Source organism: Pipra filicauda, unplaced genomic scaffold (genome assembly GCF_003945595.2).
Source record: "Pipra filicauda isolate LSUMZ 115617 unplaced genomic scaffold, ASM394559v2 scaffold60_size3304689_pilon, whole genome shotgun sequence".
NCBI lineage: Eukaryota > Metazoa > Chordata > Aves > Passeriformes > Pipridae > Pipra > Pipra filicauda.
Genome location: NW_024104765.1, coordinates 1,205,574 through 1,231,318, shown reverse-complemented (window position 1 = coordinate 1,231,318; position 25,745 = coordinate 1,205,574). Strand labels below are relative to the sequence as shown.

General features: G+C 39.9%; 1 protein-coding gene across 1 annotated transcript; it reads left to right on the top strand.

Moving 5' to 3' along the window:
* The first annotated feature begins 375 nt into the window (after window positions 1-375).
* RRAGD (Ras related GTP binding D) lies at window positions 376-21,208 on the top strand. The gene is made up of 7 exons (XM_027743672.2): window positions 376-716; window positions 7,239-7,534; window positions 7,951-8,150; window positions 9,118-9,232; window positions 13,569-13,711; window positions 15,489-15,637; window positions 17,522-21,208. The coding sequence occupies exons 1-7, from the start codon at window positions 572-574 to the stop codon at window positions 17,671-17,673; spliced, it is 1,200 nt and encodes a 399-aa protein (XP_027599473.1). The 5' UTR covers window positions 376-571; the 3' UTR covers window positions 17,674-21,208.
* The last annotated feature ends 4,537 nt before the right edge of the window (window positions 21,209-25,745 follow it).

Here is a 25,745-nt window from a genome sequence, read left to right as displayed (position 1 = left end):
TGGTGTCAGGTCACAGGTTGGACTCGATGATCTCAGAGGTCTTTTCCAACCTAATTGATTCTGAGGAAGGCTGCCTGTAATAGAAACACCAGCTGTCGCCACGGTGCTGCTGCCTGGCACACCAGGCCACTCGCTCACCTACTCCGGCGCCCCGCACGCGTGAGGCAGCGCCTCCCGTGTGCACCGCTCCCACGGGAGCACAGCCGGGGCGGCCGCGGCGGCGCCCGGCAGGCCCCTGGAGCTCGCGGGTGAGCCCCGCAGCGCCCGGCTCTGCCCGCCAGCGGCCGGTGCCAGCGGCGGGGCCGGGCTTGGGAGCGGCAGCGGGAGAGGGCCCGGGCGGGCGCGGAGGCCCCGGCGGCCCGTGACCGGGCGCGTCAGGTGACGCGGGTCACGCCGCCTCCCCGCCCGCCCCGCCGGCAGCTGCGCCGCGCTCCGCCAGCGCCGTGCGGGGGGAAGGTGGGGAGCGGCGGCGGCGGCGGGCGCGGCGCCAGCGCGGGACCTGCGCCCCCCGCGCCCCGAGCCCGCCCGCAGGCAGAGGGGCCCGCGGAGCCCTGCTGGGAGCACGGCCGGCATGAGCCAGGTGCCGAGGAAGCTGCCGGAGGAGGAGGAGGGGGACGAGGAGGAAGAGGAGGAGGAGATCGTGGGCTTGGCGGGCTACGCCGACGGGGCCGAGTCCTTCTCGGACGGCGACGCGGAGAGCGGCGGCGATGAGGCGTGTGAGTGCCGCCCGCGGCGGCCGCAGCGGCCTCGGCACCGGGGGCGGCGGGGAACAGCCGCCGCGGGGCTGCGGCTGCTCCCGGGGAGCCGGAGGGCAGCACCGGGCTCGGAGGGGCTGCGGGGTAGCGACCGGCAGCGAGTGGGGGTGTGGGGTGAGGCGGGGCCGGCGCTGAGGTGAGGCCGGAACGGTGGCCGGCGGGACGGGGTCACCGCCGGGAGGTGAGGTTTGTCTGCCCGCGGATGTGGGTCAGGGAGAAGGCGAGGCTCCCCGGGCGGGTTTGGGACGCGGTGAGGGGAGCCAGGGATAGCGGTGCGGGGCAGACGAGGAGTGCGGAGGGAGGGCAGGCCCGGGGGTGGGCGGTGAGGGGCCGGGCGGAGCGGGGATGCTGCGGAGGTGACCATGGGAAGGGCCGGAACGGGGACGGGGTGCTCGTGGGGTGCTGCCGTGGGGTCAGGGAGAGCAGGGAGCTCTGAGGTGGGAGCAGGGCAAAGGCTGACAGGTAGCAGGAAGCGTTGGGAAAGAGGGAGGAGGCAAAAGGAGTGCAGGCAAAATGTGTGTGTGTAATCTCTCTTCAATATTCTCCATGTCTGGGGTGGGAGTTATTAGTTATTAGAGGCCACAGCCTGATGATGTGGCCTGAGTGTGCCAAGGAGGTGGGGGGTTGGGTGTCAGGCTATAAAAGGCAGCTGCCACACGCAGCTCTGTGTCTAAGGCTGCTCCGCAGCTGCGAGTGTCACTCCCACACTGGAAGGCTCTGCTAAATGTCTCCTGTCCGTCTGTCTGTGCATGTGGGGACCCACGTTACTCTCTGAGTATCTGTGTCAGTATGGATGGTGATGCTAGGAAGGACAGGCTTACCAGGAAAAGTAGTCTCATTCAATAGAAAAAGGAAATGCCAGCTCAGCCTGTTGCGTTCATTCAGAGCCTGAATTCATTCTTCTGAGACATATTTCACAAAGGAGCTTGGAGAACTCTCAGTATCTCAGGATGAAAAAAGAATTGCTTTTTTTATAAGAGCATAATAAAAGGCCACGTGTTTTAAGTCTACTTTGATATTAGCATGCAGAACCCTTCTCGTTAAAGGCTGAGTCCTACAGGCTGCCATGGGAGGTGGTGCATTGACTAATATAATTCTGGGGAGGGGAGGAAGGTCAGTGCTTTGAGTATAAGCCTTCATGGTTAAAAGCTGTGGGAATGCTAGAACGTAGCTGGGACTAAATAAAGTCTTACTTGAACCTGCTGAATAACTGCCTTCATTTTGATGCAAAGAGAATATATTTTAATGTGTTTCTTTAGTGCTGAACTAACAGAGTATTTTCTGTAAAGAAGTAATCCATATTCTGTCCTCAGAGGAATTTGGATATTTTTCAGTAGGAACTTTGTTAGACTTCAAAAAATTTCAATTGCTTCTTCATAGTAACACCAGAATATTGTATGTAATAGAAACAAATCTTTACATCCTGAATAGCAGGAGAAGACAGTCCATGTAGAGACATTTTTTACACAGGATTAAAACAAAGTCCATTTTAATAGTCCAGATCCCCTGGCTTTCTGTTTAATTTGGAATTCTCTGGAGAAAGAGGCATAGAGCATCTGAAATGGAAGGGTTGGGATTTGGGTCTGTGTATAGTGTAACACTGGGCTGCAGGGCAAGGGGCTTTCCTTTTCCCAGTTTCTGTCCTCTCTCTGGAGTATCTGTACAGCAAGTAGTCCTAAATTCAGTGTGACAGCCTCTACTTTTCCACAAAGAAAGAATGGAAAGGGCAATATAAGAAGAACAGCTTCAATGCATGGCTGTTGAAAGTGAAGCAAGAAGCCAAGCTTTAAAGTAAGATCATAATTCCTTCTTCTAAGCATGAGGAAGATTTCAAAACTTCACATTGTTCATCTCTCACCCCATACTGGATACTTGTCTCTAGCCTGAATGCTGAAACCATGGCTCTTGTCCTTCTCTTATTTTTACTTTACACACAGGGTCATATTCAGAGACCTTAAAGCACTAAAATTTACATAAAGCCTAGTCGTATTTTTTTATAGATGCAATTAAAAAGTATTTAGAAGCGGGAAACCCTCTGCAGAGCATCCAAGGAAGTAGCTTTAAGACATACCATTGCAGAGTGCAGCACTTGTGGCAGCATGGAACTAGGTCTTCTGGTTCTGAGTATTTTCTTTAGCCACAGGAATTTCCTTCCACCAGGCATTTCTGCGATGTTTATGAACCTACAGTAGCTGAACAGCCTTCTTCATTGCATATAAGCTTTTTCTATTAACTCTTTAGGCTCAGGCCATCTGTTAGCGTTGAAGATGTTCATTGTATGTGTTTTGTAAGGCTGTTGTCTTGACAAAGCTTTAAAGTGCTGCAAATACTGTAGTCACAGTAGTACTGGAAATGCTACAGGATCAATGGCCTTGAAGGTGAGAGTGGAAAGTTTGGGACTGCTAATTCTTCTTTACAAAAAAATGGTTAAAACTTAAAAATAATATAACTGCATTGGTGGGCAGAAAAAATCATTATTAGCTGCAGTACTTCAAAACAAGACTTAGAGGCTTGTTACCTTATGGATGTAACATAAGATAAATAATTCCTTTTGGCTTGATGTTACTTGAACAGGTAAGCTGTGATGCTTTATTTGGATGTTTGAAAGCTGGTGAGATCTACAAATATACCTTTGAATGTGACATCCCATCACATATGCCTGCAAAGCACTGATAGTCACCAATTGCAATTGATCTGGAATTCAGGATGGGCTTCAAAAACTATTTTAGTTATCAATATATATCTCTAATAGCATAAAGGAGTTGTTAAAAGTATGCATCTTGGTGAGACAGGTCAGGACTACTGAGGGCAGTTCTCAGCTCCTCAGAACTGTGCTTTCTGCGTGTTGCAATGCCTGCAGAATGCGCTCCATAAGCAAGGACACAACTGCAATGAACAGAAGTTTTGTAAGGAATTGAACGCTTCTCTGCGGGGAAAGTGCTTTTGGGTTTGCTGAGTTTCATTTGTGAATACTTCAAAGGATACGGCCTCTAACCAACATGGCTTCTGTTTTTTGTGGCTGCTTAGAAAAGTTGAAATATGGAGGGCTGTTGATATTCATGTTGATATGAGATTGGCATTTTACAGCACTTTTTGCAAAAGTGAATTAAGCAGGAAATGTGTTGTATCTCACAATAGGGAAAATTATCTTTCCTGTTACAGAATAGAGAAGAGTTTAGTGTTTCTCTTGGGCATATTATGATCTCACTTAGTAACCTAGTCTGGGAAGTTGCAGTGATACATCTGCTGGCATTTCTATGGTAAATTAAAAAAGGAGTTGTCATGTACTCCTGCAGAGGAATGTGGGCAGGCAACGCATCGTCCAATTCCTTTACATATAAGGTAATCTCTTAACTCTCTCTGAGAGGGAAGTGCTATAGAAGCCTTGCTATCTAGTCAGGTTTGGATGATACTCTTTTACATTTCCCTGTCTCTGAACTGGCAGAATTTCAAAAGCTAAATAACAGTCTTATTAGCAGAAGAGCTGGTCTTCATTCTTCTCATAGGTATCTCTGTTAGCACTTGCAACTCTATTTCTTTTAGTATGGTTTTAATAGAAAGCAATTTCTTTCCAGTAAGCATTACAATCCATGAAAATATAACAGCCTGGAATAATTTAATACAATAATGTAAAACTCTAAGTTATGTAAAATATTTTTTTAGGTATATGTGAGTTTTTAGCCTGTTTCTGAAAGAAAAGGGAGTTTTGTATTTAGCTTTTGGTTGTCTCATCAATGGTCAGAACCTTCGAAACTACTGTCCAACCAAATATGAATGGACAATGTCTCAAAGATTATTAAATTCTGATGAAAACCAGCATTCAGAAGAGGGGAAACCTAAATGAAATGTCCTCAGAGGGATGGGCGAGCAGATTTGTGTGTTCTTCATGGCAGCAGCTGGCAAACCGGTGTACACGTGTACGTGGTTTAGCCAACCAGCATATGTTGAGCTCCAGATCAGCCACAGCATGTCATATCTGTTATTTGGAGGATATGTCATAAGACACACAGGAGGAAGTTGGTGTTATTGTGGTTGGAAGAGGAAGGGGACACAAAGTACAAATCCATAGTAAATTAGACTTTTTAAGTTCTGATGTGTACAGAACAAACAAGAGGTTTCTTAATTTTTTGAAACATGCAATAAAATCTCAACCAGAAGACTCTTCATTACATGCTTTTATAAAGTCCATGTAAAACTTTGAATACATTATTTTCCCTTCTAATGGCCAAATTGCACGATGTGTGGATATATGCATACTAATGAAATTGTCATTATGCATTTGGCAGCTGTGGAAAATTTGTGCATTAAAGGACAGAGTGGGATGGAGGAGACACCATTAAATCTTGTACCTTTGGTTTGCTTTCTTGACACAACAACATAAAATATTGCTACATTGTCCTAGTGAAGATGTTTATTATTTCTCTGTAGGTGCAAAGTATTGTAGGCACACGTTTCTGGCAGCCCCAGGAGACCATCACTGTTCATGTTGATAGGAAGAGCAGAGCAGAGTTTAGACTGCAGTTTATTACTTCGTAAATTTCTTGTCTGTGGATCAGCAGAAGTTGGCCATTGCTGTGTTTGGAGAATGGGATTCTTACGGAGTTACTTGTCGCTGTTCTGCTTGAAGGAGTTTCACCTGTGCACTGCTCCCACCTGGCAGTGTTTCATATGTGATAATTGACAAGACCACAGTAAGTGGTAATACCAGCCAAGGCATTCCTAATGTCTTGAAATGAAAAAGACAGGATCCCACCCATAATGAGCTGAAAACTCCTGTCTGTCACTGGTGAGACTGGCACAACCACTCACAAGCCAGTAGATGGTGCCAGGGGATGTTTTATGCTAACACCTTCAGTTTGAGAAGCCTTAATTCTCTGTAACTCAAGCTCAGGAGGCACAAACAAACCCGGGCAAGGTTCTGTGCTGTCCTGGCAGGTATATTCTGCTCTTGTGTTTCTAAAAGTTGTGAGTGAGGCTTGAGGGACACAAGAAGATGGATGTGGTCACCACCCCTGGGTGCAAAACATGCTCCTAGGCAAAAGATTCCTTCAAGCTTTCCATGTTTTTTGGCCCATAAGGCTATGTAATAAATTGACAGGTTCAAACTGTTGTTGCTGAGGTTTCTTGTTTTGGATTTTCATACTTTAGAGTAAAGCTGATCACTTAACGTATGCAGGCCATATGCAGAAATGATGCATGTGAATAAATGTGTGCCAATTTTCTGCAATTCCAAAATTTATCCCAGCAGAAAAAGAGAAAGAAAGGCAATTAAGTTGTGCTCTGAAGTATGTTGAATAGTCTGTAGTGCGGTGGGTGGGAGGTCTGCCTGACTGCTAATATGTTTAGCTTATTGTGTGATCAGTATTTTAAACCTGACCACTGTGTACTCTGAGCCATACTCTGTGGATTTATCATTGACAATTCAGTTTTTTGCGTTGCTTGTGTTTGACAGTGTGGACAGAGTATCACAGAGGTGTTTGAAACCCTTTTATATCTAAGGACAGTGCTGTTTTCACCTCAGCACCAAAGGACATTTCAAAGTTACAGACCAACTAAATGCAGCAACTGAGACTACTGTAGCTGTTTTGGTTAGAGATACCTGAAGCTAAAGTTGGTATAGCTGCAGGTATGGATAGCTTTACATTCATGTCCTTACAGATATAACAGTATAGTTTACTCCTGTAACTACCTTTATTCTATATAAGTTATCAACACCAGAAAAAGTAGTACCAGTTTCAAACTGTTGTAGGTACCGCAATGAAATAACTGTGTTCTCAGGCCTTTGTTTTGCAAATAGGCAGATGATGTGCTCTAATCTTATTTATTGGATAGCAAACCTTTACAGATTGTAACACAAATTTTTCAACAGCAGGTGAAATTCTAAGCACGTTAGAAGAGAACTCCTCATGAGCTCAGTACTGTGTTGTAAGTTCCAACATAGAAGAATTGTGTGCCTGCTGAGTTGTCATCTTCCTGTAACTCCTTGGATGTGTGATTTCATTTATTTATTTATTTATTGGTTGATTGATTTTAGAGGAAGGAAGCCCTCAGGTAGCCTTAGGAAGATTACACAGAGGTACTTAATCGTATGCCTTTCTTCCAGCAGTGTTGTGTGACTATCAGTTGACAAGGGTATTTGTTATCAGATGATACTATTTTAAAGAAGAATATGCATGGGATAGTGTTAATTAGAGTAAATTCAGGTATTTTAGGATATCTCTGTGCGATAACACATTTTTCACATACAAACGGAGCAACCTCTGTCTTAAAGGTGAGAAGTAGATTTTCTGATAGTATAGCCTGAAGGGCAAATAATTCAAGTTGAAACGCCTGCAGCACTGCTCTCTAAGCTTAAAAATTGGTAACATTTGCATAAATTCAAGTGAAAATATCATGGAAGTAAATGTCAAATGCATGTTTTCTGGCAGTTACTAATTACGTTGCTGTAGTATAATACTTTTCTTCTTGTGTGATTTTATTCAGTTTTGGATTTCAATGATCCCTTCAGTACTGAAGTTAAGCCAAGAATCCTGCTCATGGGATTGAGAAGAAGCGGGAAGTCTTCCATTCAGAAAGTTGTCTTTCACAAAATGTCGCCGAATGAGACTCTCTTCTTGGAGAGCACAAACAAGATCTGCAGAGAGGATGTTTCCAACAGCTCCTTTGTCAACTTTCAGATATGGGATTTTCCTGGGCAAATTGACTTCTTTGACCCTACGTTTGATTATGAGATGATTTTCAGAGGCACTGGAGCACTAATATTTGTTATTGATTCTCAGGTAAAAAAGAAAGGGGGGGCTTTAAGCTACTTTTCTCTTTTCTTCCTTTAGCAATAGACAAATGGGTTGGAAAGCATAGATTTTTTCAAAGCAAATAAATAATCTGCATCACAAACATATTAAAAGAAGTCATTAAAACTTGAAGAGTCACTTGGCTATTTTTAATCTCTCTCTGCAGTATGTTCAGAAATTAACTAATTTGCTCTAACATCTCAAGGTTCTTGTTTAGATTCTTAAGTGCTGACAGCATAAGATTGGTGCACATGCTAGATGTAGGCACAGGCTTCTACTTATAAAAAATAAAAGAATTAGGCTTTTGTTAAGCTGTAGTATTATCTAAAAGTAAGTATCATAAAATGTATTATATCTATTTTAAGATCTTTCCTAAGCTGTAGCTCTTCTTTTTCCTTCATTAGGATGATTATATGGAAGCATTAGCTCGGCTGCATCTTACTGTGACCAGAGCTTATAAAGTGAATCCAGATATCAACTTTGAAATCTTTATCCATAAAGTAGATGGTTTATCTGATGATCACAAGATTGAAACACAGAGAGATATTCACCAGAGGGCAAATGATGACCTTGCAGATGCTGGATTGGAGAAGATTCATCTCAGGTGAGAAAACCTGCTGTGCTGAGAATCCTAAAGAAGAGAGCAGCTTATTTGACAAGTTACCATTTTCTGTTCTCTTGAACTAGCAAGCCTTTGATATATGAAGGAAAGGGATAATCAGAGATACTTTAGCTCAGGACGAATGCAGTGTCTTATTTCTAATTGCTGTCTTGGAAGGAAAGATGGAGAGATGTGCTTAAAAGCAAATGACAAGTATACTGGAGTCCTAGCAGTTTCTGCTGCAGCTACTGTTTTGAAATAAGTTACCTGGACAGTGGTAGCAATCAGTAGAGTTCCAGCCAATAGAGTGTATAGGCCACTACATCATTTATGCCTTCTTTGAAACCTCTCTGCCTTTCCAATCACTAGTCCTCACTGCTGCAGCCTGCTTGGAGCCACTTGGGAAGACAGGTCCTGTATCTTTGCCTTATGTCTGCTGATAAAGAGATTATTGTAGCAGAAAAATAGTGGACTTCTGCAGACTGGGAACTAGAGGACATCAAATTGTCATGGCTTCCTTAGCACTTTAAGGCCAAGTACAAACATATTAAAAAGAGAGACCTGCTCCATGAAAATGGTAGCTCTTTAGAGCTCTTAACTACTTGACTGCATCCCTGCATTGATAAATGGGTTCACAACTTTCAAAAAGTAGATCACAACACACATACTCAATAATACTCTTCTGCTTCAATTGGAAAAGTATTTTTTGTAAGAATATCAAGGTGGGACTTGCATCATGAAATTCTACACTCAGGTCTAGTTTTTCAGAGTCTAGGGTTTGGGTTTTTTTTCTGGTATAGAGATGGGAAGTCCTGTGCTTCAATTGTAACGTGACATTTGGTCACAGGGAGTAATTGCATAAGTGTAGGCACTTACTGTTTGACAGTATTTCATTTCACTCATATTATGAAAGGTACATCATGTTCACAGTATGTGGCTAAAAGGAAAATGTGGTGACATTTTTTTCCAGCTTTTATCTGACAAGCATATATGATCATTCTATATTTGAAGCGTTTAGCAAAGTGGTACAGAAACTGATTCCACAGCTCCCAACACTGGAAAACCTGCTTAACATCTTTATTTCAGTAAGTACTTATTATATACTTTGTCTGTAGATCTGGCTATGTCCAACATGCATGTTCAGATACTCTTTTCACTGCCTTCTGAGAGATCATGAGCAATGTGAACTCCCAGAGAAATTATCAGAACTTAGTTAAAATGCACGTACATGCAGCTTGGCCTCACCTCCCTGTCTATTAAACAATGTGGCTGAGCTGCTGCAATATAGTATTTCCTGAATCACATAAAATGGGTACACGGCCATCACTTTTCTGCTCATACGTTAATCTGAATATTGCAAAGGTCTGTGCTGCATGCATTTGTTTAAGTTGTACTTAAAATTTGTATGGATAAATTCTTACAGGAACATAATCTAGTCTGACCTCACATGTAGAACTGTCTACAGTGCTTCCTAGAATTAATTCTACTTTGTAGAAGAAGAGAAGTTTCTCATGTCTTGAAATTTTTAGAGCCCACCACAACTTTCACTGCATAGTTACTCTGAAGACCAGTTAGGGAGCTTTGTATATTTAGTGGCTTGTTACCACTGCGGAGGCAATCGCTTGCTCCGCTCTTCCTGTGTGTCCGATCCTTCCTTTCCTTTGTACTGGTTCTGACACTCACCTATTCCATCATGGAGTCACTATGACACACACTAATGCACTGTTTAATTTAGTTAAAAGCAGATCATGGAGGAGTCAAACATGCTCTTGTTTTGGCACAAGGTTCGAGATGGGAACATGTAGCAATGAGCAACGGGGAACACAGTGAGTAGGTTGTGAAAAGGGAAAACTCCTTGTTTTAGTGGCCATTAAATCAGATCACAGTGGCTCCTAAAACTGCACCCTTTCTCACAGTATTCTAATTTTTTGCCTTGCATCTAGTATTAATTTCTCAAGCTGCAATTTCCAAGCAAGGTATTTTATTGTGTCTTTTTGTGATTTTGACATAATGAAATTATTTAATGTCATTCAACAGCCTGTAAGATAAAATTAGACTTCACAGTTTCTCAGTGTAGAGTGTGAAAATGGAGAGAGAAAAAAGTTGGATGTGAAAGGCAGAACTAGGATTAGAGGAAGGTCTTTCCAAAACTTATTCTCTTATTACTAAGCAACAAATTATGCTGTTTCATAATAAATGGTTTGTTACAAAGATCTATTTCTACTAAGATAGCTGGACTGTATACTAGTTATTGTCCAGTCTCAAACTCCACTTAGGACAGAAAAGTAATGAAAGAATGATGACAAGTTTTGGAGAAATTAGATACTGAATATGCTACAGTCTTAATGAGAAAGCTGTCTGAGTGATGGTACTCCTTGTGCCAGAATCACCAGTCACTCATATTGTGAGTCAGATCTCTGTATGAGGTCTCCTCACTGTTTGGAGTTGGTGAAGAATTTGTATGAAATCACTACATGAATTGATCACAAGCTGCTTCATGAATGACATGACAGTTGCACATGTGTCTGGAACACCCATTTCCAATCATATCTGGAATATCAGGTATAATTTGTAAGGAAGAACAACTATTTCGAATGAATGGGAAGTCCAAAAAGTGAGAGAAGTGTGTTTATTTCCCCTGTTTGGTAGGGGAAAGAATCTCAGACTGTTCCTTGGCTCCAGTTTGTGAGTAACCTGGAGCTGGGTGTAGCTGCATCACTGTCCTCATGCTTCCTGTCTGTTTTTACAAGCATCTTCTGTCTCTGGACAGAGAGACTTGGAATGACTATTTGCAACCAGAGGAAGACTAAACATCCTTCTCCAGCCTAGAATTAGTTAGCGGGTGCCTCTTTACCTTAGCAACTTATTCACAACAGATCTTGACATGGATTTTGGTCATGCCTTACCTCAGGAAGCCAGTGTGGTGGATATCAGTGTGGGTGTATTCATGTTCTACTCTCAGTTTTGCAGCAGTATTCGTGAGGATGTGCTTTCCTTTATGCCATGGGGACTTCCAACACAAAAAGCTGATGATTACAGAAATAGATCTGTGATCACTCTTAAGTTCACTGTAGGCTTTTGCCTAAATTTATACTACCACAGTGTGTGAGCTTGTATGTTTGAGGAACCATCAGTGTGATAATAGTGCTTCTACATTCTTTAATGTAGCTGCTTTTAAGTCATAAAATAACAATTGGTCTGTACATTCATGTAAATCCTACCTAACATACTTATCAGCTTCATATTGAAGGATGCCTGTTTCTTAATTACCACGGCCTTACTAAGAAATCAAGTTGTGTGACAATGTGAATGTGGATTTTTGTTTTAGGATTGTTTGGTTTGTTTTGAGGGCTATTAAAAAGCATGTTTTCAAAACAAACAATTAATTATTATGGTAAAACCAAAACTATGTACAGTTCTGTTCATTTAATGATTTAAATTTTGTAATCAGTAAATTGAAATGTAGTACTTAAAATTAATTCATGAAATCTGTTTGCTGTAAGGCCTGTTTAAATAACTGTCCAGAATTCATTCCTAACTGTATGTGACTGGAGATATTCTCTTAAGTTCTTTCAAGAATTGCTTTTTAGGACCAAATCTTGGCTTACTCTTCATACTTTCAAGAAAGAAAACGATAGGCCGTTTACTTAACCTAGGAATTGGAGAAATACAACCAGTTTTACTGAACCCACTCTATTTAAAGAATAGAAACTGCCTTCTACATCATCACACCCAGTATAGTTGAGAAACACGTTTGAATTTCAACTATCTTATGGTTTTTACCTATCCAAAATAAAATCTCATATATTCATTGCAGATTTTTCACAATGACTCTCTTGGTTCAGATTAACCATGGAATACTTTTACATCGATTCAGAGTGCTTCATAGAGCTTCTAGCATGTTGCATGTAGCACATTGCATCTTCTCTGTAAACTGTAGGGTTATGCCAGAGAGAAGTACTGCTTATTCAGACATTGCTCTCATTGACATCAATGTCAGCCTTTCATTATGCTGCATAAGGCCACTGTTGGCCTTTTTTTCTCTAATAAGGAACCCACCTGCTCTATCTTATCGTCATTTTCCCTGACTGAGCATTAATGATGTAATGTGTCTTTGAATAGTACTTTTTCCCACCTTTTCCTGATTTTATATAACATGTAATTATTGTTTCTGCAATTTCGGTCTTTTTCCTCGAGTTTTTCCTTGAGAATTTCTACGTATTTCAGGAAATACGGAAAGCAGAGTCATCACTTTAGTCTCTTAACTATGTGTTAAACAGTTGACTTAGAAAAGAAAGAAGATAAAGGAAAAGTTCTGTAACTACAAAGGAAGCTGAAACTATTAAAACTTGTTAGGGATTTTCAGTGTGGTTTTTGTTAGTTACAAAACTGCTCTGGCAGCAGTCCCAAACCCTGTTAAAAAGAGAAGCCCATATATGGAGACAGTTCGGTTTGATGGAGAAACTTGCTGTATAGGTGGATTCCAAAGCATATCTTATAGTTTGAGCTTTAGCACTACTGGGAAATTGCCCTTTTTTTTTCATGCTGGGACAGCTGCCCAGGTGTAATCCCTTGATATCAGCAAGCAAGGCTACTGTTTTCAGTTAAGCAGTACACATTTTTTTTTCCAGGAAGCAGAGGCTTATGGCAGTTGACCTTATCTGCACAAAGAGTATGAGCTAGCATTCCTGCTAGCCTCTCAGGGCTGTGAATATGATACATCTCCAGTATGGAGAGAGTCTTAATCAGCTTGGCAGGATGTCAGGAACATAGCTGTCATCACTTTAGCAAGCCTTAGCATTATAAATATGGCTTTAACCACCAATGCTACATGAAAGGTGAATGCACCATCAAAATACTGGTCTTTGTGCTGTGATCCTAAAAGATGTTCTACAGACAGTAGAACAGCTACAGACCCCAGTGAGAAAATTTTTTAATTTCCTTGAGAAACTTGTTCCTGAACTTTACTGCCTTCTTTGTGCATCACCTTTCTTTCCTTTATTTCTACCTTCTTACATGTCCAGCCAGAAGAACTTTAAATCGTGGCTCTCTTTTTATGTCCATTGCTGCAATCAAAAATCCAAAAGCTTGAAATTGGAAGACTTTTTTCCCCTACCCCTGCATTTTCCAGTGAAAATAAATGTAATCTCTCCAGGTGTGTTCCTGAGAGGGGAAGTTTGGGAGCGTAACTAGGCATTGTCTGCTCAGAGGCAGAAATTTTTGGAAGGTCTGTGAGCATTATGGTTTGCTACAAATATGACAGTGCTGTATGTACAGTTCTTTCAAAATGAGCTTGATTGCAGTTTAACTTCTACTTCTTTAGCCTAGCTTTTTGTATAATAGGCAAGGGAACAAAAAAGCTTGGTGTTAATTTGAAGACTTGGCTCCCACTTTATTTTTCTTTTTTCTTCTCTTAAATAGAATTCTGGGATTGAAAAAGCATTTTTATTTGATGTAGTCAGTAAGATCTACATTGCAACGGACAGTACTCCAGTGGATATGCAAACTTATGAGCTCTGCTGTGATATGATAGATGTTGTGATTGACATTTCTTGTATATATGGGTAAGTAAATTGTGAATGTTTTCCATAAAACTGTGTACCTAGAACCTGAATATCCTCAGAATTGGAGTGATGTGGGCATAAACAACAATGTGCAATTTGTCAGGACGGGAGAAGCAGAAAACAAACGGCAGGCTTCTGAGGTACAGATCCCTTCCCAGCAACAAGCACAGCTCCCTTCTCAGCCTTTTTTATGAACGTCATCTTCTTTCTATTCTAATTGTACTTGGAGGAAAGAGTTGGAAGAAACCAACTTAAAATGAAAGGAAACATTATCTTTTTGTTCTGCGGGGACAAAGTCAACAGAAGGATGCATCCTGTTTTAAAATATATGGGGCCATATTAATTTTTGTTTAATAGCTAGTGGCCTCTAATGGCCTCAGAGAGTTGCTTCTCTCTTGCTTCAGTTCTCTCTTTGTCCTCTTTTCCCTACGTGACTTTTCTGGGTTTTTTTTCAATTTCTCCTTCTAATACATGAGCAACTGGAGATCTCCTGGAGTGTCATGTACATTTTCTTGCAAGTTATGTTTTCAATGACTTGGCTCTTGGCCAAATGTAATGCCAGCCATTCCAGGGAAAGGCAGGGGCACATTAAGAATTAGTGCATTAAGTTGCATACACTTGGAGGTCCAAGCACAGTATGGTTAGAGTGTGGTAGGCTTTGGTAGCTTTGCATTTGTATCCATTGACAGACTTCGTGCACTCTTGGAGAAAGTACCGGGGAGAGTCATGGTGCAGATGTGCAATAAGCATTAGAACTTCAAAAGAACAACAAATTGTTGAATACCTTTCTAAAATTTCTGATTGTGCATTCTACCGTGTTTCAGAATTTGTAGTAGTCACTTCAGTAACTGTATAGGAACTTGTTTTGCAGAGATATAAAATAAAGGATGCTGATTTTTGTACCGAGAAAGATGCTGCTGTGTAGTTCTGTGCATTTAATAATTATCTGTACAACACCACTTGTGGGCCTCTTTATTCACAATATGTCATGCCACCACTGTCTTTGTGTAGCCATTTAGCATTTATCACCAGAAATCTGCTTGCCGTTTTTTTAGCTACAGACTAAAGACATGATATTACAATTCATTTCTTGTCCTCTATTCCTGGAACATCTGTGGAACTTGTAATTTTAATATATTATTGAGAGTAATTGTTCTGTGAGGTTGGTAATAACTATCCATTTAACAATATCCTTGTGTGCATTCAGGAATGAGGATAAAATTACAAGGCACAAAAACTAATACAGTGATCATTATGACACATCATCTGTGAAGGGGAAATCTCTTTTCATGATATGATGTTGCAAAAGTCAGCATCTCATGAGCAAAGTCTCATAATGTCATAAACTATCAATCAGTTGCCACTGCTCAAGCAAGGTTTCTGTTTTTGGAATTATCAGTACAGTACACTGTTTCACGTGTTTTTAGATAAGTCATAATATAGTGCATTGATTAAAAAAAACCCATCAGCATTATGGCAAATGGTTGGTAACTAACAGAGGAAAAAAATAAGGCTCCGGTTCAGGCACTTGGCAATCAAACAATCTGATTCTAACTGCAGGTCTAAGATTTGGTGTGTGATTGGATAAACAATTTAATCTCTTTGTCTTCTTAGTTTACGAAGTGTGTAGTTTGAAGAAGAGTCTCCCTGAAAAGTTAAAATGAAAATTTCATAAATTTTAAGATTATTTGGTGAAAGAACTAATGTAGGACTACTTTTGTTGGCTCATCTGGTGGCTTATCTTTTTATGTTTATTTGTTTGAATATTGCTCTTTAGGCTTAAAGATGATGGCACTGGAACTCCTTACGACAAAGAGTCAATGGCAATCATAAAACTGAACAATACAACTGTCCTTTATTTAAAAGAGGTGACAAAATTCCTCGCTCTTGTTTGTTTTGTCAGAGAAGAAAGCTTTGAGAGAAAAGGTATTTTTCCCTTTTCTGGTAATGCATTGCTTTTCCCTTCTATTAGCAAGTTAATGAATAACTGTGGTTGTTATTAGCTGATAACACTCTCTACCTGTATCATAAGTATTAAAGGTAAGTACAGCCTGATAAAGTTTACCTAACATGTTTAAAAGCATGAAGTATTTGTGCTGACATTAAGATAAGATGAAATCATAAATGTATTTGACAACTTTCTGATACGAAATCATTTGAAAATTTACATCCCGTGCAGTAAAGCTTCCATCTGCAACAGCAGAATGTTTCAGTTTCTCTTGGCTGACATTGATTTTTACCTGTTGACACCAGCATACACGTTTAGAACAGCTTGTGTGCCATAAACGCGGGAAAATTATTGAAACTGGCTGACAGAAAGAAACATGTTCTTGCTTTTCTTATATCTGAAAGGAGGCTTTTGGAAAGTCGCATGTTTAGACCTAGGCAGCTTTCATATTTTGCAGTTAAAGTGTTTAAAATTCCTTGGTTATCTTTCTGACAAGGGACAGGGTGAATACTGAAAGCTTAGTTCATGATCTGTCTGCTCACTGGCATGATGTTCACTGAGTTAATGGTCTTAGTGAAATGTCCTGAGATCAGAACTCATCAGAAGAACAAGCTGTGATCTGGGCTTGTGTTCCCCATCTTGTGATATTAATTCACTAGTCAGTGTTGGTGTGTTTGTAAATACAGCACTCATACCGTGTCTGCTGGGCTGCTTGACAGGCCAATGAGCTTTTTATAAACTTCAGCTCATCAAATGTCTCTTTCATACCCTTACATCTTTTATTACAAATGAATGTGGGATGTGGTCACTTCCTTTCTCCGCTGTAAGCATAAGATGTGTTAGTTCCACATACCTACTAACAACTCTGTTTGCGAAAAGACACCACGTTCAATAAACACCCATTAGGGGTTGTCCAAAACTGCATTAGGTTGTTGTGTCTGCATAGTTGGGACACTTCATAGCTTGCACTCTATAACAGTACAGTTCTATTATAACTTTTCACGCCTGTTGACTTCCACATAATACTTGGTCTGGGAGAGGGAAAATAATTCCTGGGAAGAAAAATCACAAAGTGTAATACAGTGGATTTTAACCACTTACAATACCTGTAATATCCTGTTAGGGAAATTGAAGTGAGAAACACGGCAGTATTTGAGTTAAGAAAGCTTATGGCTTTAACATTGAATGAGGTTATTGTGGTATTACACAATTGTAGCACTCACTAAGTCTTCCGATTGACTACCAATATTGCTTTACAGCTTTTCTGTGGGATCACATTCAGCCCACTCACATGCTAATGTTATCTTACATATGTATGTAATCTAACAGCATGTCTATTGTGTTACTTTCAATTACAAAGTAAGATGAAGTATAGATGGCTGAGATTTGGTAGTATTTCTATCAAGCATCCATTTCAAAGCTGATGTATTGTCAAAAAATGAAAATTCTTTGATTACTAGATGCTACTTATTTTTATCACAGTTATTCTGTAAAGCAGATTTCCAACATGGCACCATATTTTATGAAAGATTTCAGTTTTTCTTCTTGTGTATTGAGCACTTCTTCAAAGCCCTTTATAAGTTAAAGCTTAATATCTGCCAATGAATTTCTTTTTGTTTTCTCTTAAAATTAATAAGTATATTTAATATTGGACATAGTATCAAGCTATAATGCTGACTGAGTTATTTGTATTTATCAAATGTGCTTTTGCTTAGAGCGTTAAAAAATGCCTGGACAGTTCACTGAATATGACCTCCAGAGAGAGTATGGTATTTCACTAAATGTAGAATATGAGCAATTTTTTCATTACCTAATTTGTATGAATGTCTTTATTAAAATGTAAAACATTTCTGTCTTTGTAGGATTAATAGACTACAATTTCCATTGTTTTCGAAAAGCCATACAAGAAGTATTTGAAGTAAGAATGAAAGTAGTAAGATCTCGAAAACATCAAAGCCACATGCAAAAAAATAAAAGACCCACTCCCAATGGGACACCAAGAATGCCACTGTAACCGCGGTTTTCTGGCAATGTGGCAAGCGAAGTTTTTATGAAGTTGATCTGACTTCTGCATCTCATTGCACTGAGTGAAGAGGAAAACAAACGGGACTGATGTATTATATGACTTTTCCCTCAACGTTCAGAAAGCACTGTTTAAATATTTTTATCCAATCAGTTTTTTTCATATAGTGAGCACTTTGAGCAAAACGTTGTGTATATAAACATTGAGGTGAACACTTGTAAGAATTTTCTTAATATATGCTGTAAACCTTTTTCATGCCATATTAAGAAAAAACAGCTGTGACAGAAATACTGGGTACATAATTTGCACTTTTTCATGTTTTCCTTGTGGAGTTGGACTTTGATAAACTTAGTTTTTATGGTGATTTTGATGCATGGTGTCAGGTAAAATGTATGCTGTAGTTTATTTACCTGCTACAATCAAATTGGTTAGTAAACAATTAAGAAAACTTGGTACAATGCCTTTTAAAATTTGTGACAGCTAATACCTAACATTCATACAGATCTAATTTCGTATATTTTTCAATTTGTAAACTGAAGAATAATTTTGAAGTATTACAGCAATAAGCACCTTACCAGGGATCATAACTGGTAGGTAAATACTAGCTTTTATAAAACAGGCTTTTGGCCAAATTTCATCTGGAGTTCTCCATAACACTGGTCATGCCCTCTCTTGGGTCTATTTTTATTATTTACCTCAGCATATGCCACTAAAATACCTTTCTATAAAGACAATTGTTTTGTAAAATGGCTCTATGTTGCACTGGTATTTTTATAAGGCTTCAGAGAAGTGTGTTGTATTTGTAAGTTGAAGTTACATTGCTAAGTTTGTCTTGAGAGCCTACACATGTACAGTTGGCACAGTGAAGACTCTGTATGTATTTCCACCCTTACGTTCTGATGTACTGATAAGAAGTCATAAAGATGTGAGCACTGGGTTCTGATTCCCTCTAACAGGGGTCCATCTGTGACTGAAATCAAGAAGAGACCATTAAAATGAGGACTGGACAATCTATCTGCTGTAGTAATCAGCATACATCACTACTTTTTATTTTAATGTTGAATATGGACAGATTTACCACAGGATTGGCCAGGACAGCAGAGCAATCTCAAACATAAAAAGAAGTAACACTTGCTTTCCAAGTTCTTTATCCAGTGTTTTTGTTGAATTAGTGATACAAAATTATAGTTCCTAGTCAGAAGAGCAACTCTTTTCTTTTACCAGTCCCGCTACAAACCAATTGCATGCACAGTCATGTTGTTGGCGGCTCTTGGGAGTGGGAAGAACTTGACCTGAATGGAGGCTGCTTTCTGTATGCCAGAAACCGGTTACGTGAGATGTACCTTTTTCACAGCTAATCTGCCACCAGCCGAGGTAGCTCTGGAGATGGGGGAAGGTTGAATTTGAAAGTTTTTGTCTTAGCCAAGGTGAGGCATAATGCTGCGTGTCTTTTAGTGAGTTATGAGCCCCCAGAGTTTGCTGGCTTCTGTTGAACAAGGAAGGGTTTAACCTGTGGTAGGCAAGGCTAAGTTGTGGTTTGGATGCACATTCAGAGTTGCTGTATGCTATATGGGCACACCTGGAAGCTCAAGTACCATACTGAATACACGATTTGGCAGAGCCAGTTGGCATGAATGCAAAGGCTCTTCACACAGACATCTGCCAAAAGGGAGACCAGTAGTTTCCAAACCCTTTATTGCTGCCTGATTTACATGGCTTTGCTTTTTAGGAACAAATTGGCACTATTGAACATACGTGGAGTTCTTAGGAAAAGATGCTAGTCAACAGCTCCATCAAGACCCACTTGATAAGTAAGGCAGTTCTAGGTGCTCAGGAAGGTAAGAAACATTGATAATAGTGAAAAGTACTGGTCTTGGTGCCAGTGTGAAGGATAGTGACAGCAGCTGTAGAGTTCAAATTCCTTTTGGTGCTGTTACCACCTGTCAACTTAGTTGAGCGCAGCTCTTCTGACCAGCCCTTCAGTTAACGTAATGCAAAGCTGTTTTCAGAGTTCACCAAAGCAGTGGTGGGTAACAGCTACCTTTTGGCAGCTTTCCAGTCCACAGGACTGTCATTGAAGGGCTGCCATAATTTCTGGCCGTGCATTTGTCTTTAAATTTGTTGAGATCTACCACTTGGTCATAGTCTCTGTCCTTCTCCCTTCATTCCTTCAGGTGTAGGTGACTGTGTGGGACTAAGAACACCTACCAGGCGGGGCCAGACTTTTTTTTTCTTTTCTTTTTCTTCTCCTCTGTGTAAACAAAGTATCTCATCATAATGGCTATGGTATGAATCATAACTGAATGTAGCTTCCATATATTTGGTCTGAGTTCTATACAGTCATACATACCCTTGTATTAGAGATTATCAGTTTATTTAAGAGAGTGAAGTTAGCTCTTATCCTCCCTTCTAGAATTTGGAATAGACTATGTTGCATAATTTAGTGGAGATGATGTTAGCTAATGCATAAAATTTCTAATTGGATATTATCAGAGTAAGGATAATTTTTATCAGATTACTTATGTTTCAAATATAAATATAAAGTTGAATGCTAAAAATGCATTAGTTTTACTATTTAACTTTGGTATGTCCAGGTTAGGTAATAACTCACATGTTTCACTTCTGAGTAATTTTCTAATTAGTACCTCAGATTTTCACATTCTAGCTGAAGTGATTGAGCACTGAGTGAGGCATGCAAGGTTCTTTCTTGCTTTTTCTTTTAAATTTTATTGAGATTCTAGTTTTTATTTTAAAGGAATGAAATACCCCATATGCTACAAGACCCACTTCTGACAAGGCAGTGTTGAGATACCTTTTCTAAAATTAGAAATTGTGCAAGAAGTAATTACTTTCCAAATAGTCCAGTATTTCTAAAATACCTGATCCACGAGTCCCCATTTTTTACATATCATTGGAGTTGCCTAGAAATGGTAGGGACCATTATTGAGCTAACCATGTCTCTTTAAAAACACTTTTTTTTACAATAAACGCAGACCAATTTAGTGTCCCGCAGACATTTTAAAATCAAGAGCTGAGTAACTATAAAACTTTGGTTCAAACAACTTGTTATAATCGAGGCAATCTCTATAAGTAATTTAAGAGGCAGCAGCCTAGAGTATGTAATGTATTCTGTGAAGAGTTAAAATGCATCCTTGAGCATGCACTGGAATGTGGCTATTTAAAATGTTAAAGTGCTGGAATGTGTTTCTAAAAATCAGTGATTACAGATGTGCTGTGCATTATCATGGAAGTGTAACTGACAGGAAGAAACTACTCTGATAAAACATAATTCAAATTGATCATTTGAGATCTCATGTTTTGTGATAGAACAATTTTTTTTCTCATTAAAACAAAGATTCTGGGTTTTCCTGAGTGTGAAATTGCGCTCCTGATAGTTTTATACTAAGGGAGTTCATTCTTTGAAAGCAGTGCAGTGATTTTTAAAAGAAAATTTAAAGAACCTATCAACTCCATTTTTATATGCATCATCAGATTAAGTTGAAGAATTAAAGAAAACGACCCTAAACATTGTATACAGTAGTGACTTTTTGCTTTAACGACATATTTACTGTCCCTGTCATTGGCAGTATTCATTGTGGAGTATTTTTTTCTTAAATTGAACATGGAGGTTTTTCCATTTTTGTACTGAATGATGTGCAAGGCATTTTTACATCATGCTGTTGCTTTATCTCTGTCCTTTTCGGTGGGCAGATTATTAACACCAAAATTTATTATTTAGATTCTAAATATTTATCAATAGCCACATGTGAATTGATTCCATTACAGATAAACACATCAGTTTCACCTGTTTCAGCTGTGTGGAAAATGAGAAATAAACTTGGTTGGGAAGTTTTTTTGGGCTCCTCTAATACAGTGGCATATGGTTGACATCCCACTTGACTGCTCACTGTATTAATATTTGCACATTAACTCATGCACATATCTTCAAATAGCTACATTTTAAAAAGGCTCTAGCAGACTGTTTATTTTAATTTGTTTTCTCCCTGATACTTTCTGTGTTACCTTTCTCAGTTTGCTACCTCTGTATTTCATGTTTCATCATAAAACAGGTCTGATACCCTGTCTTCTTGGTTCCTGCCAGCCTGTTGTCTTTGGCTAATACACATTATGAACTACAGGTGAGGTCTTGAGCAAAAAACCACTGAAAAAATACCGAGTAGAAAAATATCTAAACCATATAAAATCCATTACATCCTATTAACATGCTTAAAAAGGTTCAGTTTATCTCTGTATTCCTGGTATGTATGCACACCATAAAATACATGTTCGTATTCAAGTTACAGTTTATACTGGCACTCAGATTTTAAACATTTATTAATCATCTCCATAACATATTTTAAAATAAAAGATTAATATAGATAAATATGCCAAGGAAAAAAATCTAGTGCAGCAGTCTATCACAATGTCTCTTGGACTAAACTAACATATTTTTGATTAGGTAAGAGATTTTCATGAGACTAGTAAGAGGAGATACTCCACTGAATTCCCTTAGTAATACCTGGACCTGCTACAAGAAGGAAGGATTATTTATTTCAGAATTGCTGAATACTAGGGGAAAAAAAAAAAAGAAAACACTATACTGATATCCTTTCTTAAAAAAAACAAAACAAAAACCAAGCCAACAACTAAACATGCATTAGCCTAAATTGAGAAGGGTTGGGATTAAACACTTTATAGATGAGTGCAAATGTGAGAGACAAGAAAAAAGTACAGAGTCACTTAGTGTGTAGGCCAGAACATTTCAATGTATTCAAGCTGCCTTTCACAAAATGTAAACCAAGGAAAGACAATGGGCTTATCATAACTGGATGCAACCATGTGGAGGTGGTCTGGGTGAGCTCGGTTCCACCTATGGCCCTCAAAGGCCCATGTAGTAGTGTCCTGGCAGGGAGTCACAGGACAGCATCAAAGCCTCCTTTGCTATTTAGCAAGATTTACCCCTGGTATAGGTTTTAATCTCTGCTCAGTGCAAAAAGCCATTCTGAGCTGTGCTGGACTAAAGGGTAGTGTCGGTACAAATACAAGTATAAACCACATGAACACATTCACACTTGAAAGTGGAAATTAATTCTAAAGCAAGAGAGCAGCAATGTTCCAGAGCCTCTGCTCAGTGCAAGGAGAGCGAACAGTCTATGTCCAAGCGGAACCTCAGAGCCATCTGGGCCATGGGAACTGTAATCTACCTCAACTCGTTTTGCAAAGCAATATACAGAGAGAACAGGAGTTGCCTTCTGGGAAACCCAGTAGAGCCAAATTAAAAGGTCACAGGGGCCAACATCTTTGTCTAAACTCTGCGCTGAGAAGTAGAACCACCCTCCTCTTCTTTGCAATGCCCTTTTCCAAGACTGAATTATCCTCTGGTGAGCCAAAGGGTCTGATCCACAAATTGTTTCTCTTTCAATACTCGTTTTCAGCTGCTTGAACTTCCTCGGACTGTCAGTATGCCGTTCATCATGCTGTCTTGGTCTCACATCCTAAGTGCTGAATGCAAGCTTTGCAGCAGAGGCATGCAAATCAACTCACTCCCACCAGGCCTGTTGCCCTTGCTCAGCACTCCTTCCAGTTCTATTCCTTCAGTAATTTCATATTTCAGTTCCACATTTTCTATCTGTAAAGCAGCAGTCATTCCAAATTCTGCATTCTTCATAAAGTCCATTATGCAGAAACTTCAGTATTGGCTTTAAATTTTGACAGATTATAAATGCCTTTCCTGCTTTACTCAATCCACCCTCTCCCATGAAAGCTTCTGACTTCTATGAAGTAAGTGCATTCATAAAAGTTCCTCAGCATGGCAGAAGTTTGTTCCTTTCTTATCTCCCTTTTTTATACTGCTACTATTAAAATCCAAGCTATAAACCTCTAATCTGAATAGATATGACAGCACCAGACTGCACAATTGTTTGCAGCTTTTGTTATTTCTCTTTCAGAATAAATTCCTCTGCAGCCTGCATCCCCTGCCAGTCTGCACCCCTTTGTTCAGATCCACGCCAGTATCCCATATCATGCCTTTCTGCTCCATATGGATATCTGGCATACATTAGGATACCTCATATGGCATCTGATGTTTATATGTGTGCAATTGAATCAAGCCCTAGTTTTCCACTAACAACCTGAGAAATTCCTGGGTGTCCCAGATATCTGCTGGCTGGTGAAGACAGCTGTTCCCTCAATATATCTTGGTTAATGACACAGTAAGCTTTAATCACCCTTACACCAGTTGGTAAACACTTTTTGAGGAGCTTTAAATTAAGAGCTTGCTCACCAGTCCTTTATTGCTATTGCTGAGTCAGTAGGAGCTGTATGCAAGCAGCTGTATGCAAGCAACTGTATGCAAGCAGGAACATGCAAGTTCCCATTAAAGTAGTGAGTAACATTTTTGGAATGGATGAGGTGGAAAGACTTCTGGATGGCAGTCCAACAGACGTGAGTGACCCTGACTGCTTTCCCTCTGCCTGATGAGTAATTGTGAGGACAGGTGCTCCCTTCCCAGAAGGAAGCTTATGAGAGTAAGTTAAAGTGAAGGGGCATAGGGAGCAACTCACATAAGGAAAAAGTGACAAAAAGAAAATCTGGGGCCTGAAGCTCTGAATCCTTCCTGAAGAGGAAGGATTGTGAAAAACTGGTTGAATGAGTCAAAGGTTGTTACTAGCCTTTTCTCCTTATATAGGAGATTAAATTTTTAATCTGAATAGTTTGCAACTGCTCTCCCACTATCTAGAGATAAAATCAGAGACTAGTGTTCTCTGCATTTTATATGGTAAAGAGTATGCACCAGAGAAAATTTCAACTATTATCTACAGCTGCTAAAGATAGATCAACTAGATCAGGGAAGTTCAGAGTCACAAACAGCTGTCACTTGGACAGCAGCTTCAGCTTTGACTTGGGCCTTTGCACATGTCTTCTGAACCAGGAAGCTATCTGAACTATTACAGCAATGATGCCAGAGGGATGTGAGTCAGGTGGCTGGTGTGACTCTTCCTGTTCCTCAGGGAAGGAAAAAAAGGTGGAAAATGTGTACCTTTATTTTGACTTCACGTTGTGGAACATCTTGCACACCAACTCTGCACCTATGGTCCAGATTGGGCACTCACTTGCTTGGGCAGCTAAAGCAATCCAGGAACTTCTTTCCCTGTTCTCTTTCTTCCATTTCTGAAATAATGTTAATTAGAAAGGCAGCTGGCAAAGCTGCCCATTTTGTGAGATGGTTGCCTTAGAACTAAGCTTGAAGAACAGACAGTAATTGCTTTCCTGAGAAGCACCATGCCTCCGTGCAATTGCTACAGGGCATTGGTTACACAATGCCATGCTTGTTTTTATCAGTGAGGAGGAGGTGCACTTGTTGAATCCAGACATACAAGGTCTGAATTCACATAAAGGATTTTAAAAGCTGAGACTGTATTAGTCACAGATGAGCACAGTAATGATTTCTCTTCCAAGTGAGTCATATCTGTTCCTACTGACAATATAGGCAGATTAATATTAGATTACTTAATTCCATAAAAGTTTAATTCTCCAGCCAACTGTCTGTATTGAAAGTGTAGCATTATAAATTAGGTAAGCCACTTTACATTTTGTGAATTGGTAAAAGCAGGGTGTGATAGCTTTGTACAAAGAACTACTGTATTATCATAAGTTTTTGTGATCTCAAACCATCTCTAGAATAAATAATTTGTAGCTGAGTTTATGAGACAGCCTACAAAGCATACAAACCCTACTCTGAACTGACTTCAGGTAATCACTAAACACAGTATGCACTGTTGAAATGTACCTTACTTCATACAATTATATGACCTGCACAAATAAATAAATGTTCAGTGTCACATTAACTAGCATAATTCCTGAGATCTGCAAGAATACTTGTGCAAATACTGAAACCCTGTGTCACACAGGTGTCCTGCCTCCCAGAGAAAGGGGAGGTTTTGAGAGTAACTCCCTCTTCTTAGTGTCCATCCCCCCAACTCCACATGTGGACCTTTGTGATTCCCATTCCTACTGGCTGAGTTCCCTTCTTGGAACTCTGAAGTCAGTTCCTCAAGAATCTT

Bases quoted from the DNA above. Each gene is read 5' to 3' on its own strand.
- RRAGD (XM_027743672.2), top strand. From the start codon at position 572: ATGAGCCAGGTGCCGAGGAAGCTGCCGGAGGAGGAGGAGGGGGACGAG. The intron at 717-7,238 runs GTGAGTGCCGCC...GATTTTATTCAG, and splicing joins GAGCGGCGGCGATGAGGCGT to TTTTGGATTTCAATGATCCC. The intron at 13,712-15,488 runs GTAAGTAAATTG...ATTGCTCTTTAG, and splicing joins GACATTTCTTGTATATATGG to GCTTAAAGATGATGGCACTG.